At 40.6% G+C, this 15,082-nt stretch overlaps 1 protein-coding gene across 1 annotated transcript; it reads left to right on the top strand.

Annotated features, from left to right (window-relative positions):
* Positions 1–24: 24 nt before the first annotated feature.
* Positions 25–14,878, top strand: NOC3L (NOC3 like DNA replication regulator). The gene is made up of 21 exons (XM_054276888.1): positions 25–82; positions 1,272–1,479; positions 1,851–1,977; positions 3,760–3,917; positions 4,028–4,084; positions 5,029–5,159; positions 5,592–5,753; positions 6,498–6,591; positions 6,789–6,964; positions 7,176–7,304; positions 7,742–7,873; positions 8,244–8,324; positions 8,863–8,963; positions 9,409–9,481; positions 9,554–9,617; positions 9,705–9,776; positions 10,816–10,997; positions 11,240–11,368; positions 11,954–12,051; positions 12,616–12,700; positions 14,374–14,878. Exons 1-21 carry the CDS (start codon positions 74–76, stop codon positions 14,503–14,505), a joined length of 2,400 nt encoding a protein of 799 aa, XP_054132863.1. The 5' UTR covers positions 25–73; the 3' UTR covers positions 14,506–14,878.
* Positions 14,879–15,082: the final 204 nt, after the last annotated feature.

The following is a 15,082-nucleotide window of genomic DNA, read 5'->3' as shown; positions in this document are numbered from 1 at the left end:
GCCGCTGTGGCCGCGCCGGGCCGGGCCGGGCGGGGAGCGCTTCCGCCGCCGGCAGCACGCGCGGGCCGCCGCCATGAAGCCGGTAGGGGCCGTGAGGGGAGCGGGCCGGGGGCGCGGGGAGGGAGCCCGGGGCTCACGGGTGGGACGGGGAGCCGTGGTCGGTAGCGGCCGGTGCTGCCGGGGCTCCGGAAAGGGCAGAGCAGTGCGGGTGTTTTGGTGGGCGCCAGCGGCGCAGCGCAGGCTCGTCTCTCACCCCGAGACGAACGCTGACCTTTCAGCGCCTTCCAGATAATCCAGCATAGAAAGGGAAGCTAAAGTTGAGCTGACAGAAATTCCGGGTTCACAGATTCTCGCATGTTCTCAGTTGGAAGGGGCCCGGAAGGGTCGTGGAGCCCAACTCTGACCGGCCCGAACAGGCAGTGATCCACAATCGTGCTGTTAGTAGCCCCGTGCTCCAGCCATGAGCTGAGGGATCCCCACACCGATCCAGCCACTTGTCCCCTTTGTAAAGGGACACATCATCCCCAACAGCGCTTCCGTGGCAGCTCCTCTGCTCAGCCTTGCCTTCCCATGCCCCTCGTAAGGTGATCCGTGCCGTTCTCATTCCCGTCCCGTGCACCCTCGGGAGAGCTTTGCGTGTTTGGCACGGGCCCTGTGTATTGACCTCGAGCCTCCAGGCTTTTCCCGATCGGGCCCGGTTCCTCAGCCCCCGGTGCCTCCCCGAGCTCTGGCCCCGTAACCCTGTTGTGCTACAGCTGCTGTTGAGAGCCTGGCAGCAGGCAGCCTCGCCAGGTCCCTGCAGCTGCTGGGCAGGGAGAGCTTCAGGCAGGAGAAAGCCAGAGCTCAGCTTGGGGAGGTGTCCTGCAGGAGGACATTTGTCCGAGACTGGGGCCTTGCACATTAAAGTCCCCCTAGGTACTTTAGCATGTGCTGGGGAACAGCAGCACCGTGAGAAGAGAACAGAGTGCTTGGGAGCAAAGAACTGCGCCCTGACGAGCTGTGTACATACCTTGAGTGTCTAAAAGTGATGGACAGAGGGTTTAATAAAAAAATTGTCAGAGAATGTTTCTGTAAAACATTTGTCACCGTGCTCTCTTTCTCAAAGATGTAACGCAGTTGTGTAAATTTGAGGCTAGTTGATGATACTTTTAGCAAGAAACATATTGTTCAGTCCTAATAGAAACAGGAACTCAGAGATCTTAAACAGTGGAATAAATTATGCAAAGACTGTTAACATGTCAGTGACTTGTAGCTTTCTGTTTGTTTTCTAGAGAAAAAACACAAAGCGAGTTCCAAGTTTTCGCAAGTTACTGAGAACTAGTCAAATAAAACTTGACAATAAATTAAAGAATAAACAGTACAAGCAGAAGAGTGCTGCTAAGAAGTACCGTAAAGAACAAAAGAAGCTAAGGGAAGCTGTCAGAGATGCTATTTCTAGAAAGCCTTTTCCACTGGAGGAATGCAAGAAGAAACAAGTTGGTAAGTGTTTGTTCACTGAATATCCTGCTGCTTCCTGTTACAAAATTGGAGAAAGCAGCATTTCATTTTCTGTATACAAATAGCTGCTGTTCCTGTTGAAAGAATGGGAGACTTGTGAAAAATACAAAATGTGGCCATTCTGGCACCTAAAACTGTCAGTTAAAGATGGTAGAAATGTGTTTGCACTGATCATTTTGGATATCATAGTAAAGGGGCACTTTTCTGGGATAACAAAACCCACAGGCATAAAGGTCAGTAGCTCCAGGTAGAAGTAAGGCATAAAATGGTCTCAAAAGTGTAGGCAGGGTTAGGTTTTCAAAGGTGACTGTACATATGGGATCTTAATCTGTAAACATCATCTTCTAAAATAGCTAAAAAATGGGAAGAAAAAGAAGAAGAAGATGCTCTTCCACTGGACATGATGGATGAAGATGACTTAAAATTAATGGAGGATCTGGCCCAAAAAGCATCCTTTTTAACCAGAGATCTTTCCTCTAAGTGAGTTGCAATGTCTCCTTTTCATACCAATTCAGCCTTGTGTGGTTAATGTGTAATTAATATGTAAAGTAATGCATTTATCAGGAGGTCTCTTTCAGTCTGGTGTTTCTTTGCAGCTCTGGTTTAGTGTTTCCTCAGCCTGTCAGTACTTCAGTATCAGTGTGTCAGTGTGTATCAGTGCATTCAGGTGCTCTGCCTGACCTTCAGGGTACTGCTTCTGCAGTGTTCCTTCCTGGGAGGTCCTGGCTCTGAGATAAGTAGCATCCCTCAAATGGAAGAAATGCTTTAATCTGTAAACAGAGTCTTTTTTCTATATAAAGTGTTCAGGACATTCCCTGGACTGTGGACCACATATTGCACTGCAGATTGCTGGAAAAAAAATAAAAAGGGTTCTGTAAGCCATGTCTGTAAACACATGCAGCACCAAAACATTCATACCAAAAATTTGTTATCAGTTTTGTGGACCAAGGCATTGGGTACAGTTCACAGTGATATATGTAGAAAGGTAGTGCTCCTAGTTGTAGAATAGTTTTTAGAAATACACTTCTACAGAGTTGTCTGGGTACATGATTGTTTGAAAATCTTACCTTGCCCTTTTTGATGGATGTGAAAGGACTTTCTATGCTGCTGTAGGGTGATTTTAATTTGTTAATGCTGATTCTGCTTAGTAATTAATAATTTAGTCTAGTTTTGAAGGAAAGGCATAAATGGCAAATAGCTTTTATGTACAAAGTTGCAGTTGTGCTGCATGGTGTCTTGTAGGCACACTGCAAGTTCTGAATTAGAAGAATTTTGTTTTAAACCTTCCCCTTCCCCTTTCAAATTAACTGGGTGTGACACAAGTTTAAAGTCTTGCAAAACTCAAAATTTTTTGTGTGGTTCTATTTAGAGATATTTTGCAAAATGTAGTTCTATGTGTCTTACATTCATTATGCCAGAATGTTTTTAGAATGGTAGGAAAACAGTGGAAATGATTGTTCTTTTACCTGATTCACTGTTATGGTCTTTTTCCTTTCATAGTGTTCCCTTAAATTGGACAAGTTACATTTTCAGTCTGCTTTACACTGATCAGCTACAATCTGTCTTAAAAATTTGTCAGATATTGCAGCGCTTTCAAATCGTGTGCTCATATGAGCACAGGCTAAATCCCCTCCTGTACCCTTAGGTACAGCTCAGGAGCATTCCTGTGAAAGGCTGCCACACCACACTGGGTGATTGCTGTTGTCATTGCAGAGGGGTGTGTGACACAGGCTCTGCCAGTGGGCAGAGCAGAGGAGTGACAGTGACAGTGCTAAAAACAGCCATGGAGTGGGGTGGGTCGAAATGGTCATTGACCATGGTCACTCATTGTCATGTCCTGGTTGAGCCTCACCTGGAAGGTCAGACACAGTGAGCAGGAGAGAGGCTGTGGGGCATGGACAGGAAGGTCAGACACAGTGAGCAGGAGAGAGGCTGTGGGGCATGGACAGGAAGGTCAGACACAGTGAGCAGGAGAGAGGCTGTGGGGCATGGACAGGAAGTCTCTGGGCTGGTTGCCCAGTGAGAGGATCCTGGTCCTGCTGGTTGCTGCTGGAGTCCTTCATGGCAGGACTGCTCGGGGTGGTTTGATGGGTCTCAGCCCTGCCAGGAGAGCCACTCTGCTGTGGGGCAGCTCAGAAGGGAAGGAAGGACAAGGGAAACAGCACCCTGGCCTGGGTGAGAGGCAGCCACTTAATCCAGCTGGTCAGGCATGGCTCTTGTCTAATTACATGGCTGGTTCATTTAGTTTGCCTTGTATTTCAGTGAACCTGTTCACATCAAAAAACGAAAACATGAAAGTGTGATTGAGAAATACGAGAAGGTGCCAAGACGTTTGCAAACAGAGCCAGTAAAAGAACTCATCCATCTGCTCCCCATCAAAGACAAGAGTGGCATCATTCCTCAAACTGTAGAAAAGCCAGGTAAGACACAGATTCTGGAACTGGTATAGTAGCCAAGAAGTGTATAACTTATTGGTTTAAAATTTCACAGTTTTGTTAGGTGCTTGATGCTAGATATTCTGTTTTTGCAGTTCTCAATGTTGCACATGATGAAGGAGAGGACACAGAAGAAATGGAGGAAACAGAGGGTAATAAAAATTTTGTTTGTTTTTGTTGGTTTTTTTTCCAAATCACTTACACACCTGAAAAGTATTTTGTTGTTTCCCAAGGAAGTTTGTGATTGAAGTGTATTTTGTTCAGGATGGTTTTGAATATGTTCATTACCACATTGCCACCAAAGCATAACCATTATTCAAAGCTTGCACTCTTACCTGTTAGAATCTCAGGAATGGCTGGCTTCAGATTCTCTTTGTTTAAAATTATTTTGATTTTTCACCTAGAACTGCTGCTTGCATGATGTTGCTTCTATCCTTTGTGTCATATTTGCTAGTAAGAAGGAAATATTGGTCTTACATAAAGAATATCTGTGTGGTTCTATTTTGAGATCATTTTGAAATGCAGTTCTGGACCCAGCCTTTGTAGGCTTTAAGTGTCTGTCTTTGTCTTTAATTTTTTTTACTTAAAACATCAATACCAGGACACTGTAATTTTAATTTGGAGTTGGCTATTGAGTAATGATAATTTTCAAGTAACTTTGTGACTTCTGGGTCCTTACTGTCTAAATATAAAGTTGAGGAAGGAAATACTTGTAGCAAAATAATACTCAGAAAACACATACAAAACCAGTTGTTTTTTTAAGAGAAAAAATGAATGGTGAATAATTTGATACAAATTGCAGAGCACTCTAATACATTGAGTTTATATGTTCCCACTGTACTCAGAGAACACCATGAGCAGATTCAAAAGCATTTAGTCAACTTCTTTTTAGAAGCAGAAGATTTTGAAGTGGAGCAAAAATGAATCTATGGACTATATAAGATCTAGCAAAGTCGTTCTTAAAGCTTCTTTGATTGTGGAACTTCTTGTGTTGATCTCCTGGGGCCTTACCAGGGTACCTGTTTGAAATGCAGCATCTGCAACATGGTATTTGTTAAATGATTCCCCTCTTTTCTGACTCTCACGTCTGTGCCAGACTTCATTGAGGAGCCCCTGCCTGTTCTCACTCCTGAGGAAATGGCTGCCCAAAGGAGACAAAAGCTACAGGAGAGGAAGATGCACATAGCTGCCTTAGCATCTGCCATTCTCTCAGAGCCAGACAGCAATGTAGGTACATTTACTTAACCTGCATGTGCAAGTGTGTGTGTTGTGCACTGTGTCAAGAAACAAAGATCTGAATGAGCAATCAGTAGCAAAAGCACAAGAATATATGGGTAGAACAAGGAAAAGGTCAGTGTTGTATCACTTAGTAATTTTTCTTGTTCCTTAAGCATGACCTTTATATAAGCTCTGATTTCAGGGTTTTATCTGATAGTTCTCAATGCTTCAGGATATAGTAATAATTTTCTGTAATTTTGTGCAAGTTTGTAATATTTTGAATATTCCTGAGACTAAAATTTTGTTGGGATATCTATAATTTCCTGGCTCTTTATGCAGTGCTAAGTAGAGTCTGAGTAACTGCTGAGTTAATGGATGTTGTGCCTGTCCCTTGGTTTGCAGTAGATTTTCATCTGCTGTCTGCCTGTTTTCTCCAATCAGATTAAGAAGCTGAAGGAGCTGCGTGCCATGCTGATGGAGCAGGATCCTAACGTGGCTGTGATTGTGAGGAAGCTGGTCATGGTGTCTTTGATGGAGATATTCAAAGATATTGCACCCTCCTACAAAATTCGGCCTCTGACCGAAGTAGAAAAGGCTACCAAGGTGAAATAGCAAATCTTTTTATTGTGTATGTGAGCAGTTAATGTTGTTTTCAGCTATGCCAGATGCTAAGACTGACTTGTTTAATATGGTTTTATGGTTTGAGCAAAGGGGACAGATACACAAATACTTGTTGAAGCTCTAAAGCTGTGACACTTTCAGGCAGAGAGGTTTTGGTTTGAGCATTAAATTCTTACATACTTCCTTCAATGAGTAGGTGACATGCAGGTGGTAATGGAGGGGAAAAGTTGTGTCTGAAAGTAGTACCCCAAACCTGGGTGACTTTCCTCATGAACCTTGGAATAAGAACCTGCACTAAAGAGAGTTAGAAAGAAAGCAAATTATGCAATGTTGTCACCTAACTGGCATAGATTTCTTTGAAATGTCTTCAACAATTTGCTGAACAAATGCAGAGTAACTTGTTTTCTGGAGCTTGTTTTTAACCAGTATTTAGAGGTTTTTTGGATATAGGTTTAGTGCAGTTTAGAACCATGGTTTTAAAATAGCATCTGGTTCATAATATTTCTTCAAGCTCTATAAATGAAATAGGCTTAGTTGGAAAACGCCCTCAGAACACATCTGTACAAAAGTGCAGATATATTTTATTTTTAATACATTTCTAGGAATGTCTGTCTAGAAGAAAAAACTGCTTAGATATCTGATATTTGTTTTAAAACTTTTTTTTCACCATTGGCTAATTTCCATATTAGGCTCTCGAAATAAATCTCATTTCAATTATGTTTACAGGTTAAAAAAGAAACTCAGAAACTGAGAGAATTTGAAGAAGGCCTTGTAAGCCAGTATAAATTTTACTTGGAAAATCTGGAACAAACAATTAAAGGTACAGTTAACATTTCTCATTTTTTGTAGTAAAGGCAAAATTGTTTGCAGCAGTTTCCCTCCTCTGAATGAATGGTACCTTCTGTCTTTGAGATAGCACTTGTATGGAGTACACATGCAATCACTAAAAATGTAAATATTAATAAGATCATCATCATCATTCTGACGAGTAATCACTAAAAATAATATTTTGTGCAGATTGGAAGCAAAGGAAATTGAAGAAAAGCAATGTCATCTCATTGAAGGCATATAAAGGTCTAGCAGAGGTAGCAGTGAAATGTCTCTGTGAGCTGCTTGTGGCCCTACCCCACTTCAACTTCCACAATAACATTATTGTTCTCATTGTTCCACTCATGAATGATCCATCAAAAATGGTAAGTGATTTTCTGATGAGAGAAAGAGTTCTTGTTTTGTGTGAAAAGTAATTATTTCTGAGCTTTATTCCACAATATCCAGATCTTTTGGCCGTATCTGTTCATTATTTTACAGGCTGTGTGCACTTTATAATTAATAAATACCATTGTCTGTTAGTAGCTGTTGTTGTGGACTGGCTTTACAGAACAATTTCTGTGCTTTGCTTTTCAGATTTCTGAACTGTGTGTTGAGGCAGTTAAGAAGCTCTTTAAACAGGACAAGTTGGGCTATGCTTCACTTGGTGTAGTTAAAGTAATTTCTGGCCTTGTGAGGGGTAGAAATTATGATGTCAGACCTGAGGTAAGAGTCTTTCTGTTATACCTCACAATATTCTTCTGTCAGAAGTTTCAGAAATCCCCAGATGTTAAAGTTACTGCAGCTGCTGACTACAGACAAGCAGAATTTCCTCACTCTGTCAGACCACAGACAATTCAGGATTAGGCTGAGCCAGAGAATTAGAGAGGTATGGGGCAAGAGAAGGAGACTGGGAGGCAGAGATCAGATTCTGCCAGAGACTTGAAGTGAGAGGCAAATGGAGGAACGGATAGAAATGGACAGTGCTGGGGAAGGAACTGGGAGCAGGGATCAAGAGATCCAGGTGTGAAGGAACAGGAGGGGTGTAAACAGAACTTTTGACCAGCAAAGCCCACTAGATGGAATGGAATTCAGGATTTCTTGCCCTAGTTCCTGTCAGGTTGTATGTGACCTTCCATTGTATTTATTTTATTTTACAATAGGTGTTAAAAGTATTTCTTCACTTAAGAATTAAGGAAGTAGAATTACAAAAAGATTCTGAAGACATTGCACCAAAGAAAAAGTTCATGACTTACAAAGAAAAAAGAAAAAATCTTTCCAGAATGCAAAGAAAGGTAGGACATGTGCTTTCTCATGCTCCACTTCTGTTATTTAATGTAGCAATTTGTTCCAGCAATGACTGCATATCTGCTGTTGCCATTGTTAACTCTCAGCATCGGTGATCAATTTTTGCATTGTACTTGAAAATTAATGAGGTTCTAGACAGAATTTAATTATCTTCCTACTTTTTCCTCTTTCCTATGTTGATAATGCCTTTGATTGGTTGTTTCTTATAGGACAAGGGTTACCCTGTAGAATCACAGGGTGACTTAAGCAACTCACCAAGCATGGAAAATTTATTCTCTGGGTATCTTTTCAATCTGGATATCCAGACTGATTGGAAACATTGGATGTATTGTCTTAAAATCAACTGTGTATTTTCAGTGGAAGAAAGCTGAAGAGAAACTGGAACGAGAACTCCTGGAAGCAGAAGCATCAGAAAGTAAAGAAAAGAAACTGAAGTTGGTAAATAATTTAGACATTTTTCTCCTATTTTAGCAGAGTGGCAGCTCCTAACCCTTTTGTAACTGTCTTCCCTCCATCCCAAGCTGGCAGCATTCCACATCTCTAGATCATGCTGTTAGCTAACACTTTGCCTGTGACAGAGATCTGGGTTTTAGTAAACCACACTCTCAGTTTAGCCAGGAAGGCCAACGTGGCCATTCCTATTCCCTTCTGCTGTCTGCTCAAAATGGTATTGAATCCATTGCCAAAAGTCCTGCAGGTGCCCTGCTCCATAGGACACTGTGGAGTGGGTGTTACAGCCTCTCAGAGTGGCCTTCAGGCAAAGGAGGAGTGTGGCTGTAGCCAGGAGAGAGCCAGGAGCACGAGAGCACTGGAGCACTTGAGCTTTTCAGTGTGAGAAGAGCAGAGATGGCAGTGCCAGGACTGACTGGGAAGGCCTGAGTGCAGGCTTGGACAGAGAAAAGCATTTCAGTTGAGTTGAAGTGAAGTAGAAATGTCTGTTTAACATGATTAAGTATTTTTATTTTCTTTCCTTCAGCACACAGAGACCTTGAATATTGTATTTGTAACTTACTTCAGGATCTTGAAGAAAGCTCAGAAGTCTCCACTTTTGCCAGCTGTGCTAGAAGGTCTTGCAAAGTAAGAACTGACTACCCTCTTTTGTGTGTGTTGGAAAAGACATAAAGCACTAAAGAAATTTTTGTCTTAAGCAGTGAGATAGTCCCTTACAAATTAGTTGAAATTTTTTTATTTCTCTGCTTAAGTTTTCTGCTATTTCCAAAACCATTTCAATGTGATTTGATATTTCATGATAGAATTGATGTGATGCAAACACCACAGAGTGTGATATGATTCCATTCTTTTGTCTGATTAATTGCTAAAGGACACAAGCATGTGTTTAATGCTCTAGAAGAGCCATGATTAGCATGTTGTGGGCTGAATTATCCTTTCCTATGAAGATAGTAAATGTTCAGCATTTGATTTAGCCTGCTTTTAAAGTTTGGATCTTGGCAATTCAGAACACTTTGAACTGAGTTTAAAGATAATGTCTATAATTTAAAAATTAAAATCTCTTTCATTGCAGGTTTGCTCATCTAATAAATGTGGAATTTTTTGATGACCTATTGATTGTCCTTCATTCTCTTATTGCATCTGGGGTAAGTTGATTTTTATTACAGTTTTCTTAAAATTACTTTCTTTTGGGTACTTAATCAGTTTTGTATTCTTAGGATTTGAGCTATCGTGAGAGTCTTCATTGCATTCTCAGTGCTTTTCATATACTCTCTGGTCAAGGTAAGAGATTTTTTAAAACAAACTTTTGTTTAATATTGCCTGATAAACAAATGGAGTAAATGTGTTTATTTGGGATTATGTTTATAGGTGATGTTCTTAACATCGATCCAATGAAATTTTACACACATCTGTACAAGACACTGTTCAGCCTACATGCAGGTAATTCCAGATTCCTGTTTTCACTCTTCACCTAGATAATGTTTATTCTGTTTCCTTGCTAGCAAAGCCTTTATGTAGCATTAATAAACTACAGTTTTTAAGATATCTGATTTCTGAGAAGATTATTGTCTGGTTTAACCTACTTTTTATTCTCGAGTAGCACATTGCATTACTGCAATACAAATACTTGAATTATTATTCCAGTACATGGTAACAGGTTCTAATCATGTCATTTCATTAGGAAATGCCAAATATTTGATCTTGGATAAGCATTTAGTCTCTCCTCAGTTTTTTTGCTTCCTTATAATTATTTCTTTCAGTTGCAATTTAAAAATTCTTGTCTTTTTTCTCTAATTCTCTCTTCAATAAAGAAAAAAAACCCTGATTTTTCCAATATAATTCTAAAGATAATTTAAATTTATATTCTGCTTTAAACATTTTCTAGCATATATTTCTGATTTTTATGATAACAACTATATGTTCTAATCTAAATTTTCCAGTAATTTTGAGAAGTTGAAAAATTGATGAAAAAAAGATTTATAAAATTTGAAATTAACATAATTTTAATTAACTTTAGAAATAAATATGGATTCACTAGGAATAAACTATTAAGAATAAAGAGTCTGCTGTTCTGGATGGGTAAAAGACCAGATCTTTTCACTTTTTAATCATTTATAAAAAATTATACAATGAATGCATTTAGGATTAAAACAGTAGCTTAATTCTAATAAGCATTGTTTATAACATTAATAATCAGTGTTTAATGATTAGATACTTTTGATGGAACAAGTATATTCTTAGAAAGGAGCACAGAAACAATGGTTTCTGTTCATTTTTCATTTCAACAGAAACATTTTTTCTGTTCAAAGCTGGACTATTTTGACCAAAAAAGGGTGGATGTTTAATGTGTATCACAGGAGAGGTGTCTGAGCTCCCAGCTTCCCTGCTGTTCTCAGTGCAGTGCCCAGCCCCTAGCAGAGTATACTGTGTTTGTCCATGAGGTGCTTCTTTACTCTCTGTGTGAAATTCTGCTTTTGAGGTGGCACCAATGAGGACATGGGGATTGTGCTGCAGTGCCTGGATGTCATGTTTGCCAAGAGGAGGAAGCAAGTCTCCCAGCAGCGAGCTCTTGCTTTCCTAAAACGACTTTCCATCCTTGCTCTTCATGTGCTTCCAAATTCCAGTGTTGGCATCTTGGCAACAAACAGGGTATTCATGCAAGTAAGTTTTACTTGTTCAAATTTTTAGCTTACTGGCTAAAGGTTATGGAATTTTTTGTTAAAATGATTTTGTGCAGAATTTTTTAAAGCATCTTTAAGAAGAATGATGAAAACAGAATATGTTTAAATGCTGCTGAAGCTGACTGAAGTGGGATGAATCCTGAAACTGATTCAACCATGTTATAATTGGGTGGGTAATATAAACAACTCAGTTTCTTTTTTTTTTTTTTTTTTGTGTTGTAGACATTCCCAAGGATGGACCTCTTACTAGACAACGAGTCTCAAGGCAGTGGAATTTATCTCCCAGAATTAGATGAACCAGAGCATTGCAATGCCCAGAACACAGCACTGTGGGAGCTGCATCTGCTGCAGGTTTGTGAGTAACTCAGGGATTTGGGAAGTAACAGCAGTAAATAGCTGCTCAATGTTTAGGTGCTTTACACAAAAGGAGAGCAGAGGTCTTCAGGCTTGTCTGTCAAATCTTGGCCCATATGAGCCTGTTCCAACACAGAGGAAGACCAACACTGTGGTATGGACACAGGGGTTACACATCCCCTATTACAATACCACGCTGGTTCATACTTCAGGTTGCCTTGTTAGATTCCTTTGGATATTTTTTAGATCTGTTAAGTTCCCTTGCAGTCCAGCTCTTCTTCCAAGAAGAACTGACACCTTGATCTGTCATTCCAGTCAGGGTTTGGAGAGGGCTCCCTCTGCCCTTTGTCCCTGTTTTCTGGGAGTAGGAATTATCTAACTGTGGAGAGTCATGCTCACAGCATGATTTGAGGGAATAAATGCATGACATTAATCCCACAAACTGACTGATTTTGAGGTACTCAGTTACTAAAATAAAACTAGACCTTCCATCTTATGAATTGGAAATAAACATGAGATTGTGTAGATAAATACATTATCCCTTACTGCCTGTCTACTGCCTTCATTCTTCCTTTCTTTCAGAGACATTATCATCCAACAGTGCAGAAATTTGCATCTCACCTTATTGCTGGAGCTCCAACTGAAGGCTCAGGAGTTCTTCCACTTGATTTGAGCCAAAGGTGAGTTATCAAAGACTTCCTTTTTTTATAATAGGCCCTGAAAGGAAGCTGTTGCTTATACTATATTAAAGGAATTCCTGAAAATAAAAAACTTAACACTCTGATCTTCAAACTCTTTCTTCTTCTGCCAGTACAGAATGCAGAATGCTGGCTGTCCTTTTTTTTTTTTTCCTCCCTTTTTTTTCCCTTTCTTTTCCCTTTGGAGACTTGTTGCCAGGCTGTGACAAGGGTAAACATCTCAAAATGCAGTATGCTTTCTTCCCCTGGGAGCAAAATACCTTCAGCAGCAGCCCTGATCTGAATGTGGATCAGGATCACTGAACTGGGGCTGTCCAGAGGAAACTAGAAGCCAGGTTGCAGTGTAAGGTCTGTAGCAGGTTAAAACATGAGAGCAGCCATCAGACTAAGATCTAATTCAGCATCCTGTCTTTGGCAGTGGCTGGCAGCAGGTGCCTTGTGGGGGAGAGTGGGGTTTGTGTGGGATGCTGCTCTTGGATTGGTGATAGATGAGCTGAAGTTCTGTTTAGGTAATGCCATTTTTCTTTCACTGTTTATTTACTGTAGGTCTGCTACAGAGCTTTTTGAGACATATTGTATGAAAGGAATGACCTTTAATCCTCCTGTTGCATCAGTAGCACCCAGAAGAAAGGTACTGTCCTCATTGCTCTGTGTCCTTTTCTAGCCATGTGACACACCAGTGTAACCTGTACCTGCTGGCTCACTATGCAGTGCCCAGGCATTGGCACACTCTGTGTGGCTTTCTGGTTTCTGTACTTTCTGCATCAGGTACATTTTTTAAACTGGGATAAGATAGGACTGAGTATAAGGAAGGAAAAAATAGCTGCATAAATAATCCTACCTCCCACAGCATCAGCTAACATAGCAAGATTAATATGGTAGCTGTTATTTTGCACTTTGCAGTGGTTCAGTGCAGATTTCTTGGCTCTTTTCTGTAATGATGAACTAATGTTTGTTCAAAAAGCAATGCTAAAAAGCCAGCTCTTTCCCCAGGGTGGGTAGTTGCCAAGACAGCTGGATTTCCAGAGTGTTTGATTCAGTGTGTTGAGAGACACTGATCCCTGTTAGTGTCACTACAGCTCTAAAGGGGAAATAGGAGGGAACAAAGGGTTAATGTAAAAAGAGGAGAAATGGGGAAAGTGTGTTTATATCCTCAGTGCTGGATGTGTTCCAGATGCCAGCCTCCATTAAGTGTCCAGTTAGTGGTGTGTCCTTTAAAAAGTGATAATTCTCCTTCTTTCCAATGCAAACATTATAACCTCTTAACCTTGTCAGTGCTCCACTTTGTAACTCAGTAATGTCAGTTCAAGCCTTGGGAGCACAATTTTTTTTTCCATTTTAGAGAAGCAGCTTCTGAAAACGTGTTTGTACTTAACTTACTCAGTTATTTTATAATGACTCTTTGATATGTGTGTCCTGCTGGGGAGTTACATGAGCAGCTCTGACAGAGCAAGGCTGAGAACAGCAGATGGGAGAAAAATGAGGGTTTAAGTAAGGAAATGCACAAGCTCCTTTAGGGAGCAGAAACAAGGGAACAGCAAGATCACAAAGTGCCCATAGATGGATATCTATAATGGACCTAAGTGGGAAAATTACCTTGGGGTCTTGCCTGCTCTATGGCTGTTTGGCTCATTTAACAGATTTTGGCAGTTGTCTGAGTTTTACCCTCCGTGTTCTGCATGTCCCTTGCCAGGCTGTCAGCATCTCCCTGCTTTTGACAGAGGCTCCAAACTGGAGCCCTTGTGCACCACTAAAGAGAGTCTCTCATTTCTCCATGAGTGCACAAAGTACTTGGCAATGGAAATTTTAGGACTTTCACAGGGAAATTTAAATCATGTGCTTGATCATAATTCTTTATTTGAGCACCAGGAAAATGCAGAGCTCCAGGTATGGCTGGAGGCCGAAGGCTCAGGGGATTCCTGTCTGACTCACAACCTGTGCTCTGAGCATTGTTGCCTTTTGGTCAGAGGTGATTGATGTATAAAGGTGTGCAGTCACCACAGTGTGCCTGATTTGTATTTGTAAGGTGTGTTGAACAGGGGGCAGAGTGTGAACCCCTCACCCCGAGCTGGAAGCCATGGCTGTGTGTTTTAGGTAATCTTCTAAAGCCCAGCTTAGCACAAAGCAGAAAAGCCTCACCAAACCCAGGAGCTTAGGAAGGACTGCCTGACACAGTGCTTGCCACTTGAACAGGTCTGGGCTCGATGTCTGGGACCAGGAGAGAGAAACAAGACTGCTAAACTGAGGTAGGCATGGAAAACATGGCCTTGTTTAGTAATAGAACTCCTATTTTGTAATTTTCAGGATACCTTCTCACAAAGGGATTCATTTGTAGATGAAGAACTAAACAAACAGCTTCAACAACACATCAGTGAGACTGTTTCTCACAAACACTTGGATTTTGCTAAGCACTTGAAGGAATCATCCTTGGCATAAATGTACCTATCAATCAAGTTCACTTGGATTCTTAATTATGGAGAAAGATTGGCTGAAAGAAATCACCAGTCATCATAAAAGGAATACAAGCAGGCTTTTCTGTGAATATAGAAATACACAAAAATGTAACAGCAGTTTTTCACACAGCTACAGGCCTGTCCCCCTAACCACCAAGCCCCTGTTCAGGGGGCTGGGGAATCACAATGAACTGTCATGTCAGTGTTTTAAAAATATACAAACCCAAGTAATTTAAGAATTGTTTGCAACCATGCACAATTGTATTTTATGTATTTTTCTAATTTTTATAACAGAATATAAACATATGTGTTTCTGCGAACTCACTGGGTTGTGCTGGTAACTTAATAAATATTTTGAAAATGTTAACCTAGTACTGACTTTTTGATGTCTAAGTTACATTTGGCATATGTATTGCATTTTTCCATCTGATGTCCTCTAACCATTTATCTCATCTTGAAATTATATTGAATTTGGTGTTTTTTTTCCCTTCTGATGAATCTTGACACTGGCAAATTAAGAATATTGAATTTCAGTTCTAAGCTGTCATCATGATTGAATG

Source organism: Melozone crissalis, unplaced genomic scaffold (assembly GCF_028551555.1).
Source record: "Melozone crissalis strain CALT ecotype California unplaced genomic scaffold, PUWL_Pcris_2 ptg000019l_1, whole genome shotgun sequence".
NCBI lineage: Eukaryota > Metazoa > Chordata > Aves > Passeriformes > Passerellidae > Melozone > Melozone crissalis.
The sequence above is the reverse complement of the archived record's forward strand: the minus strand, read 5'-3'. Positions and strand labels throughout refer to the sequence as shown.

What these genes read in the sequence shown, in the direction of transcription:
- NOC3L (XM_054276888.1), top strand. An exon ending in AGAAATGGAGGAAACAGAGG is followed by an intron (nt 4,085 to 5,028) that starts GTAATAAAAATT and finishes CGTCTGTGCCAG; the next exon opens with ACTTCATTGAGGAGCCCCTG. An exon ending in CAGTAGCACCCAGAAGAAAG is followed by an intron (nt 12,701 to 14,373) that starts GTACTGTCCTCA and finishes TGTAATTTTCAG; the next exon opens with GATACCTTCTCACAAAGGGA.